This window comes from Lolium perenne, chromosome 5 (assembly GCF_019359855.2).
Source record: "Lolium perenne isolate Kyuss_39 chromosome 5, Kyuss_2.0, whole genome shotgun sequence".
In the NCBI taxonomy this organism is placed as follows: domain Eukaryota; kingdom Viridiplantae; phylum Streptophyta; class Magnoliopsida; order Poales; family Poaceae; genus Lolium; species Lolium perenne.
Window position 1 is genome coordinate 243,309,499 of NC_067248.2, and position 11,990 is coordinate 243,321,488.

Sequence of the window (11,990 nt, forward strand, 5' to 3'; positions counted from 1 at the left end):
TTTCCGGCACTAACCTATTAACGAGATGCCGAAGAGCCAGTTGCTGTTTTTTGCTGTTTTTGGTTTCAGAAATCCTAGTAACGAAATATTCTCGGAATTGGACGAAATCAACGCCCAGGGTCTTATTTTTCCACGAAGCTTCCAGAAGACCGGAGGAGATACGAAGTGGGGCCACGAGGTGGCCAGACACCAAGGCGGCGCGGCCAAGGGGGGGCCCGCGCCGCCCTGTTGTGTGGGCCCCTCGTGACGCCCCCTGACCTACCCTTCCGCCTACTTAAAGCCTTCGTCGCGAAAACCCCAGTACCGAGAGCCACGATACGGAAAACCTTCCAGAGACGCCGCCGCCGCCAATCCCATCTCGGGGGATTCAGGAGATCGCCTCCGGCACCCTGCCGGAGAGGGGAATCATCTCCCGGAGGACTCTTCATCGCCATGATCGCCTCCGGATTGATGTGTGAGTAGTTCACCCCTGGACTATGGGTCCATAGCAGTAGCTAGATGGTCGTCTTCTCCTCATTGTGCTATCATTGTTCGATCTTGTGAGCTGCCTAACATGATCAAGATCATCTATCTGTAATGATACATGTTGCGTTTGTTGGGATCCGATGAATATGGAATACTATGTTATGTTGATTATCAATCTATCATATATGTGTTGTTTATGATCTTGCATGCTCTCCGTTGCTAGTAGAGGCTCTGGCCAAGTTGATACTTGTAACTCCAAGAGGGAGTATTTATGCTCGATAGTGGGTTCATGCCTCCCTTAAATGCAGGACAGGTGAGAAAGTTCTAAGGTTGTGGATGTGTTGTTGCCACTAGGGATAAAACATCAATGGTTTGTCTAAGGATATTTGTGTTGATTACATTACGCACCATACTTAATGCAATTGTCTGTTGTTTGCAACTTAATACTGGAAGGGGTTCGGATGATAACCTGAAGGTGGACTTTTTAGGCATAGATGCATGCTGGATAGCGGTCTATGTACTTTGTCGTAATGCCCGATTGAATTTCACACTACTCATCATAATATGTATGTGCATTGTTATGCCCTCTCTATTTATCAATTGCCCAACTGTAATTTGTTCACCCAACATGCTATTTTTTTTTATTGGAGAGACACCACTAGTGAACTGTGGACCCCGGTCCATTCTTTTACATCGAATACAATCTACTGCAATACTTGTTCTTACTGTTCTTTGCAAACATCATATTCCACACTATACATCTAATCCTTTGTTACAACAAGCCGGTGAGATTGACAACCTCAATGTTAAGTTGGGGCAAAGTACTTGGATTGTGTTGTGCAGGTTCCACGTTGGCGCCGGAATCCCTGGTGTTGCGCCGCACTACACTCCGCCACCAACAACCTTCAACATGCTTCTTGGCTCCTACTGGTTCGATAACCTTGGTTTCTTACTGAGGGAAAACTTGATGTTGTACGCATCACACCTTCCTCTTGGGGTTCCCAACGGGCGTGTGCTTTACGCGTCATCAGACGTATCAAGCATCCCCAAGCTTAGTTCCTACTCGCCCTCGAGTAGGTAAACGATAATAAGGATAATTTATGAAGTGACATGCTATCATAATCTTGATCAATACTATTGTAAAGCATATGAGATGAATGAAGTGATTCAAAGCAATGGTAAAGATAATGACTAAACAACTGAATCATATAGCAAAGACTTTTCATGAATAGTACTTTCAAGACAAGCATCAATAAGTCTTGCATAAGAGTTAACTCATAAAGCAATAAATTCTCAGTAGAAAGTTTTGAAGCAACACAAAGGATGATTAAGTTTCAGCAATTGCTTTCAACTTGTAACATGTATATCTCATGGATAGTTGTCATCATAAAGCAATATAACAAGTGCAATAGGTAAACATGTAAGAATCAATGCACACAGTTGACACAAGTGTTTGCTTCTAAGATAGAAAGAAGTAGGTAAACTGACTCAACATAAAGTAGAAGAAAGAATGGCCCTTCGCAGAGGGAAGCATGGATTGCTATATTTGTGCTAGAGATTTTATTTTGAAAACATAGAAACAATTTTGTCAACGGTAGTAATAATTCATATGTGTTATGTATAAGACATCCTATAAGTTGCAAGCCTCATGCATAGATTACCAATAGTGCCCGCACCTTGTCCTAATTAGCTTGGATTTACATGGATTATCATTGCATAGCATATGTTTCAACCAAGTGTCACAAAGAGGTACCTCTATGCCGCCTGTACAAAGGTCTAAGGAGAAAGTTCGCATTGGATTTCTCGCTTTTGATTATTCTCAACTTAGACATCCATACTGGGACAACATAGAAAACAGATAATGGACTCCTCTTTAATGCATAAGCATTCAACAACAGATAATATTCTCATGAGAGATTGAGGATTGTTGTCCAAACTGAAACTTCCACCATGGATCATGGCTTTAGTTAGCGGCCCAATGTTCTTCTCTAACAATATGCATACTCAAACCATTTGATCATGATAAATCACCCTTACTTCAGACAAGACGAACATGCATAGCAACTCACACGATATTCAACAAAGGTGAAATAGTTGATGGCGTCCCCAGGAACATGGTTACCGCTCAACAAGCAACTTATAAGAAATAAGATACATAAGTACATATTCAATACCACAATAGTTTTTAAGCTATTTTTCCCATGAGCTATATATTGCAAAGACAAAGAATAGAATTTTAAAGGTAGCACTCAAGCAATTTACTTTGGAATGGCAGAGAAATACCATGTAGTAGGTAGGTATGGTGGACACAAATGACATAGTTTTTGGCTCAAGGATTTTGGATGCACGAGAAGTAATCCCTCTCAATACAAGGCATTGGCTAGCAAGGTTGTTTGAAGCAAACACAAGTATGAACCGGTACAGCAAAACTTACATAATAACATATTGCAAACATTATAAGACTCTACACTGTCTTTCATGTTGTTCAAACCCTCACCAGAAAATATCTAGACTTTAGAGAGACCAATCATGCAAACCAAATGTCAACAAGCTCTATGGTAGTTCTTCATTAATAGGTGCAAAGTACATGATGCAAGAGCTTAAACATGATCTATTTGAGCACAACAATTGCCAAGTATCAAATTATTCAAGACATTATACCAATTACCACATGAAGCATTTTCTGTTTCCAACCATATAACAATGAACGAAGCAGTTTCAACCTTCGCCATGAACATTAAAAGTAAAGCTAAGAACACATGTTTTCATATGTAATAGCGGAGCGTGTCTCTCTCCCACATAAAGAATGATAGGATCCGATTTTATTCAAAAAAGAACGAAAATAAAACATATAGACGCTCCAAGTAAAGCACATAAGATGTGACGGAATAAAAATATAGTTTCACTAGAGGTGACCTGATAAGTTGTCGATGAAGAAGGGGATGCCTTGGGCATCCCCAAGCTTAGATGCTTGAGTCTTCTTGAAATATGCAGGGATGAACCACGGGGGCATCCCCAAGCTTAGAGTTTTCACTCTCCTTGATCATATTGTATCATCCTCCTCTCTTGATCCTTGAAAACTTCCTCCACACCAAACTCAAAACAAACTCATTAGAGGGTTAGTGCATAATCAAAAATTCGCATGTTCAGAGGTAACACAATCATTCTTAACACTTCTGGACGTTGCACAAAGCTACTGAAAGTTAATGGAACAAAGAAATCCATCCAACATAGCAAAAGAGGCAATGCGAAATAAAAGGCAGAATCTGTCAAAACAGAATAGTCCGTAAAGACAAATTTTTTAGCGGCACTTAACTTGCTCAAATGAAAACGCTCAAATTTAATGAAAGTTGCGTACATATCTGAGGATCGTTCACGTAAATTGGCAGATTTTTCTGAGTTACCTACAGAAGGGGCTACTCAAATTCGTGACAGCAAGAAATCTGTTTCTGCGCAGTAATCCAAATCTAGTATCAACCTTACTATCAAATACTTTACTTGGCACAACAATGCAATAAAATAAAGATAAGGAGAGGTTGCTACAGTAGTAACAACTTCCAAGACACAACAAAATAGTAGCAAAATAAAAACATGGGTTATCTCCCAAGAAGTGCTTTCTTTATAGCCATTAAGATGGGCTCAGTAATTTTAATGATGCTCACATAAGGATGAGAGTTGAAGCAAAGAGAGCATCAAAAAGCAAGTATGAAACAAATTTAAGCCTAACCCGCTTCCTATGCATAGGAATCTTGTACACAAATAAATTCATGAAGATCAAAGTGACAAGCATTGGAAGATAAAACACAAGTAACTTCAAAATTTTCAGCATGTAGAGAGGTGTTTTAATACCATGAAAATTTCTACAACCATATTTTCCTCTCTCATAATAATTTCCAATAGCATCATGAACAAACTCAACAATATAACTATCACATAAAAGCATTCTTATTCACATGCATAAAAGTATCATTAATCTCCACATAAGCATAATCAATTTTATTAGTAATAGTGGGAGTAAAACTATCACAACCATCATTGTAATCATCATAAATTGGAGGAATGGTATAATCATAATAAACTTTATCCTCCATAGTAGGTGGCACCAAAATACCACTATCATTATAATCATCATAAATGGGAGGCAAAGTATCATCAAAGAAAATTTTCTCCTCAAAACTTGGGGGACTAAAAATATCACAACCAGCTTCCCCAAGCTTAAATTCTTCCATAGCATTAACAATAATATTGTTCAAAGAGTTCATGCTAATAACATTGCTACAACTATTTTGCAAACAAAGTTCCATGGGTTTTTTAATTCTCTCTTCAAACACATCATGTCCTAATTCAATATAAAGTTCATAAAGATCTCTAATTTTTCCCTTCGAGCACTCACACACCGGCAACAGTGCTAGGAAATAGCTTAATAGTCGGAGGATGTGAATACCTTTTACCTTACCTCCCCGGCAACGGCGCCAGAAAATAGCTTGATGTCTACGCACGCTTCTATTCTTGTAGAAAGTGTTGGGCCTTCAAGAGCAGAGGTTTGTAGAACAGCAGCAAGTTTCCCTTAAGTGAATCACCCAAGGTTTATCGAACTCAGGGAGGTAGAGGTCAAAGATATCCCTCTCAAGCAACCCTGCAATTAAGATACAAGAAGTCTCTTGTGTCCCCAACACACCTAATACATTTGTCAGATGTATAGGCGCACTAGTTCGGCGAAGAGATAGTAAAATGCAAGTGATATGGATGAATATGAGTGGTAATAACAATCTAAAATAAATATGGCAGCAAGTAAACATGCAGTAGAACAGTAAATAAACGGTGAGTCAATATTTGGAAACAAGGCATAGGAATCATACTTTCACTAGTGGACACTCTCAACGTTGATCACATAACTGAATAAATAAATGCTACTTTCTACACTCTCTTGTTGGATAACAAACACCATTCATTGTGTAGGGCTACAAAAGCACACCTCAAGCCGGAGTAAACAAGCTCCACAACATCCGGAGTTCATATTAAAGTAACCTCTAGAGTGCATAATAGACCGTTGCAATTTAGACCGAGTACTAACATAGCATACACACTGTCAACAATAGCTATGAAAGGGGGAATAGATCGCATCAATACTATCATAGTAATAGTTAACTTCATAATCTACAAGAGATTACAATCATAACCTATGCCAAGTACTACATGATGCACACACTGTCAACATTACATCATGGAGGAGGAATAGACTACTTTAATAACATCACTAGAGTAGCACATAGATTGATAGTGATACAAAGCTCATGATCACATAAAGATCACATGGGAGAGAGAGATGAACCACATAGCTACCGGTAGAGCCCTAAGCCTCGGGGGAGAACTACTCCCTCCTCATCATAGGAGACAGCAGCGGCGATGAAGATGGCGGTGGTGTCGATGGAGATGCCTTCCGGGGCACTTCCCCGTCCCGACGGCGTGCCGGAACAGAGACTTCTGTCCCCCGAATCTTGGCTTCGCGATGGCGGCGGCTGCGTAACTTTTCTCGTATCGTGGCTTCTTTTTTTAGGGTTTTCGCGACGGAGAGGCTTTATAGGCGGAAGGGCAGCCTCGGAGGGGTCCTGGGGGACCCACACCTTATGGGGGTGCGGGCCGCATGCTGGCCGTGCCGCCCTATGGTTACGGCCCCTCGTGGCCCCACTTCGTATGCTCTTCGGTCTTCTGGAAGCTCCGTGGAAAAATAAGACCCTGGGCGTTGATTTCGTCCAATTCCGAGAATACTTCCTTTGTAGGATTTCTGAAACCAAAAACAGCAGAAAACAGGAACTGGCGCTTCGGCATCTTGTCAATAGGTTAGTGCCGGAAAATGCATAATAATGATGTAAAGTGTGTATAAAACATGTGAGTATTATCAAAAAAGTAGCATGGAACATAAGAAATTATGGATACGTTTGAGACGTATCACACGTCACGTCACGTCACGACACGACGCGCGCCGCGCTCGTGGTGAGTGGATTGAGCCTCGAGCCGGGACTTTCCTTTCTTTTTGCAGTTCAGGAAAACAAATAGAGTCCTAGACGGACGCGTCGCAGTTAGTCGGTTCAGGGTCGCTCCCGGACCGTGGGCTATTTGTAGCTGACTCGAAAACGTGCATCTCTCTGCTTGCGCCGCCATCGTAGCCTACTCCATCCCGCGCGCCTACGTGCATCGGCGAACGGGAGAGCAGGTCTCCGGAACCGCTCGTCCTTGCGATCCTGTACGGGAGAGGGCGAATTAGGTTTTTGGGAAGCGCTCTGCGCGACTGCTCAAGTTCTTCATCACGGGTCGCCTTCCGTCCAAGTCGGGCGGTGCTGCCTACCGTCGTCTTTAACGCCGTCTGCTTCGACCCGTCGTCCCCGTCGTCAACAACGTTGTCATCAATAACGTTACTGTTGCGATATCGTCTGCTACACCTTCACCGCGACCTCCACCAGATCGGTACGTGCGACATATCTCGATCTATTTAGCGATGGATGTTGTACTGTCTGCTCTGCTACTGTTCATGTTGATTACTGCATCTAGTATGTTCGAGTTTCACATGTTAGTAGTTACTGTCGTCACGGTTAATATTCTGGAATTAATCATGAAAATTATGCCTAATTATCCAACAGTATATAGATGTTTGTAATTTGTTTTGTTAAAATCATTTTCACAAGTTCTTGACCAACGGTGACGTTCTAGTCGAGTTACGTGTGAATAATCGGAGCACTACTCATTATATCATCTTTAGGAAATATAGAAACGAGGAACTTTTAGAATACCCCGTACAATTGCATGCGTTTTTTTTTATATTTCTAGTAACACATCACTTTCATGTGACTAGTTTTTTTTTAGGTAAATATCTCTCTCAGACAAGAGGTCACCGTAGACTTAGTGGTAACCGAGCACTGTGTAACCATGCCATATATATTATTATATTACATAAAAGACAAAGCTTGTGAATAGAGTTCACTATGTATGTAATTATGTACTTACCCTGTCCCTAAATAAGCTGCTCATCTTTGTCAGGAAAACGAATTCTAAATTTAAACACATGTAAATCTAAAAAATGTTGAGTAGATTTTTTTTTAGAACCAAGGAGTATAAAGATTATTCTTTTCCCTCGTGAATAAGTTAATGCGTAACATAGTGGATGCTACTACACATCATAGTCATAGTGGGAGCTGTCGTTCAACAGTGACGTTCTTGTCCTTTGCGTGCTTTGAAATATTTAATTTGAGCTAATGGAGTGCACCTGTGCACGACAGACACCTCACGTTCAGTATAAAATAACTGAAGTAGCAATTGCACCTTTCCCAAATATAGAAACCGGATCTTGATCTTGACAATGAAGGAAGAACACATACTACTACTACTACTCTGCGTAATCAGAGCTCAGAGGAGAAGAGAGTCAGAGGCTAGATATGTGCAGGTAGCACTAATTTTACAGTTGTGGATTACTGGAACAATTAATTAGCTCCACAGCGGCGTCTCCACAGCCCCGCCGTCCTCACGCCACGCTCCGGCGTCCGGCGGCTCGACGAGCATGCCCTGCGCGAGGCTCTCGTAGTAGGGCCCGGCGACCATGCCGCCGAACCAGTGCTCGTCGTCGAGCTCCAGCAGGTCGCCGGACGACATGTAGAACAGGGCAGCGCTCGGCGTCGGCGACCCGATGACTACTGCGACCTTCTCGGCGGCGGCGGACAGGGCGGACGCGACAGCGGTATCCCGGACCGTGAACGCGACGACGGCGAGCGCGACGGCGGCCTTGACCTCCCTCGCGCTGCCGAAGCCGAAGGAGCCGGCGGCGAGGACCGGCAGCATCCGCCAGGCGGAGTCGGCGAAGTTGAGGCAGGCGTCGGGGCCCGAGAGCGCGAGCGCGGCGGCGTCGTGCGCGCGGGCCGCCATCTCGGCGGTGGCGAAGGTGCCGAGCCAGAGCCTGGAGCCCCGGGCGCCCTGCACGCGCATCTCGCACACCCACTGCCCGACGCGGCCGCGGCGGCGCACGCCGCGGTAGAGCGGGTGGCGCGTCTCGTGGAACTTGGTCCGGCCCGCGGGGCGCTTCGGTGGCTCCGAGGTCACCGTCCTGTGGCGCGATTCCTGGCCGGACGTTGAGGTGGTGTCCATGTCGGTTCTAGAGGCTGTGTGTTGGGCTGGGTAAGGGTTGCTGTGTGCTGAGGGGCGGTGGAGCTTGGTTTGGAAGAATGGGGATGCGGCGGCCGGCGGGGGTGGGATATATAGGCGAGCGGGCGGTGGTTACCCGGCGGGAAGAAATGGGACCTCGTCACAGTCACGCTGATATAAGCGAGCAGCGTGGCGGCGTTCCTTTCTTCTACTTGGTGTAGAATATGCTAGGACGAGCCGGCGGAAAACAATCATTTTCCGCAACACAGTCAGCAATGCCACTAAAAATATCAAGATGAGGACATCTGAGTTTTTTATCTTCTCGAAGTCTACTTTCATGTATGGAGTTCATCCATGCCTTGTTTCAGTTACACCAATTCTGTAAAAATTTCGAGAGAACCAGATGAGATGAGAAAGGACGGAGTTGATTGCCTCACGGACTCTAGGGAGGGATCTGTATGCTCTCTACGTAGAGCCATTGACCCCTGCCTCCGTTGATGGATGGCAGCCTCTTTTCTGCTGGGAAGGGAAGATCCACTCCAATTCACACCCAACAACACAGATGAATAATTTTTCATTTTGGCATTGAATTTGGATATCTCAAAGCTTGTGATAAGGGAAAAAAAAAAGTTAAATGTGTTACATTCTATGAAGTGAGCGGCCGAATCTAAATACATATTTAATTTTGAGATAATTGATCTATCCAGTTAGTCACGGATTGATTTGATCGTACATCCTCCGTCCCACGAAGTATGTCTTAACTTTGTCAAAATTTGGACATATCTAGGCACTATTTAGCATTTAAATACGTCCAAATTTTAGCAAAGTGAGGACGAGCTTCATGGGACCGAGGGAGTAATTCTAATATCAGAGTGTTATACCTTATCGCTAGAGGTTCAACTGAAACCACATGCCCAAATTTAAGCCAATTACCTATGTTAGTACCATAGTGGCTTTCGGGCAATACGGCGAATATATGGCATGTAGTGTTGGCATGCTGCTGGCAGGGTATTGTAGGGTCTTGATTTCTCTCTGTCGTTTGAGGGATGTTGATGGGAAGCGGTGTAAGGACTATACATGCAAGAAGTCGAATCAGTAAGTTGCCCCTGTGACCCTGTTCTATGTGTGTTTAATCATTGTACTTCATTCAGTTACTATCTTGATATTGTACTACTAAAATCCTTGCTGATCGAATATTAGTTAAGGCCCTAGCATATTTGATATGGGCATACCCTTCAGATACCCATTATTAGTATACCTGGCTCGGCCCAATATGGAGAAGACCAAATATGGAGAAGGCCCAACAAGGTAACCCGAAGAAGTAGTCGACTAGGACTCTTATAAAACCCTAGGCTGGTTGCATATATAAAGCTAGCCAGGGCACCCGAAATAAAGGGAGAACAGATAGATAGCAGATAGACAGCATAGCTCCGCCTACGGCGGCACCCTGTAAACATACTTATGATCTTATACTGGATTGCTAGCAGCACGTAGGGATCCTCCACCGAGGGGACCCGAAGCTGGGTACGTCGTGTGCCTAATCTCGCTCCCGGAATCTCCATCGTCGCTCTCTCCCGAAACCCCAGTCTACAATACGTAGGCATTGCCGAGGTGATCCCTCGTTAATTGGCACCGTCTGTGGAAAGCGCGACGGCTGGATTTCGTTATCCGGACGGGATCCATCGAGTTCCTCATCAACAATCGTCAAATCCATCTAGCATGTGCGCGTCGACAGGTCGCGTAGCTAAAACTTCGCCTTCAATCCGGATCGCAGCTCGTCTTCAAGCCGGAAGTTCAATTACAAGCTGGAAGATTAGAAAAAATTATGCTCGATTCGATGAAAGCGCACTATCGCCGCAGTCAGTCGGCAGCTGTTTTCACGTAGCGCATCTCCAAATCGATCTGCTGCGCGTCACGTCAGGCCCTCAACGCTTTCTGCCAATATCATTATGGGTGAGCGGCCTCGTCAGAATCTGGGGCAACGCCTGGGATCACTACGAATCTAATGTTACAAGCCATCAGTCGATCAAGTTTCAAGCAAGAAGAGGACAGAAGCGAAAGTAAAAGTTCCGTACAAGATCCCAAGCTAATTAAAAAGAAGAAAAAGAAGAAAGATGGATCAATCTGCTAGCTAGAGCTAGTTTCTACGTACATATATAAGTAAAAAGACAATCGTATACTGCACAAGCTTCATTGCCATCGAGTCCAAGAGAACCCTACATAGTTATTGGCTTTGGAGAAACAGGAATAGCCATCGAATACAAGCATTGCCATATTGACAGGTCCGACGCCATCCGTACCGCTGCGACACCCGATTCTTCAGTTCGCCGATTATCAGATTCAAAACAAAGCTTCGACTGCTCTGCTCGGTCGACCGTACCCGCCATTGCGCACTCGTCTTACTCGGGGGTTCGCCGGCCATGGACCCGGTATATTCGGGTGCTCGCCCGTCCTTTTCATCAACTATTTCCAGCCGCGTATCTATTTCGACTGCGCCCCCCGCATGGATTATCTTTGGTGGCAAAACTATTTCAACTGCGCCCTCTTCATCAACTACTTCCGGCCAGACGCCGTGCAACTTCATCGATCGCGTCCGCCACACGACCTGCTTTCACCAAATTCACCCGACACTCGGGGCTGGGCCATTACTTCGTTATCACAAATATATTCGGTTACTTGGTAAATTTCTTTTCTTCGGCTCTGGATATATCTTCTCCGGCTCAGTGGAATTATTTTCTTCGGCTCAGTGGAATTATTTTCTTCGACTTAGTGGCTTTATCTTCTTCGGCTCAGTGGATTTAATTTCTTCGGATTACTGGATTGGTTTTCTTTGGTTAATAATTGGTTCACTTATACAATATTACCCGATGTGTTTCCGGGTCAATGGACTCATCTTCTATGGTTATTACTGGAACTATTTTCTTCAGGGCAATGGATTCATCCTCTATAATATCAACGGATTCATCTTCTATGGTTGTTACTGGATTCTTCGGTTCAATGGATTCATCCTCTATGATATCGGCGGATTCATTTTATATGGTTATTTCTGGATTCTTCGGATCAATGGATTCATCCTCTATGATATCGGCGGATTCATTTTATATGGTTATTTCTGGATTCTTCGGGTCAATGGATTCATCTTTTATGATATCGACGAATTCATCTTCAATATATGATTTATATTTGATGGTGTAATCTTTAATATGAAGTCATCTCAAGTACTTCATCTCGGATTCATCTTTAGTATTTCATCCTTAATGGCCTTATTTCGGCGACGTGGATAATACTCGGGGGCTCGATCATGACTTCGCCTCGAATAACAACTGTGACACGGCGTCTAAGCAACAATTATGACATCACCCCAGCAGCTCTCGGGGGCTTGGATATTTCTTCAT

General features: G+C 43.9%; 1 protein-coding gene across 1 annotated transcript; it reads right to left on the reverse strand.

The window, feature by feature from the left end:
* Window positions 1-7,789: 7,789 nt before the first annotated feature.
* On the reverse strand, window positions 7,790-8,758 carry LOC127302490 (dehydration-responsive element-binding protein 1B-like). The gene has a single exon (XM_051332956.2). The coding sequence runs from the start codon at window positions 8,596-8,598 to the stop codon at window positions 7,945-7,947; it is 654 nt and encodes a 217-aa protein (XP_051188916.1). The 5' UTR covers window positions 8,599-8,758; the 3' UTR covers window positions 7,790-7,944.
* Window positions 8,759-11,990: the final 3,232 nt, after the last annotated feature.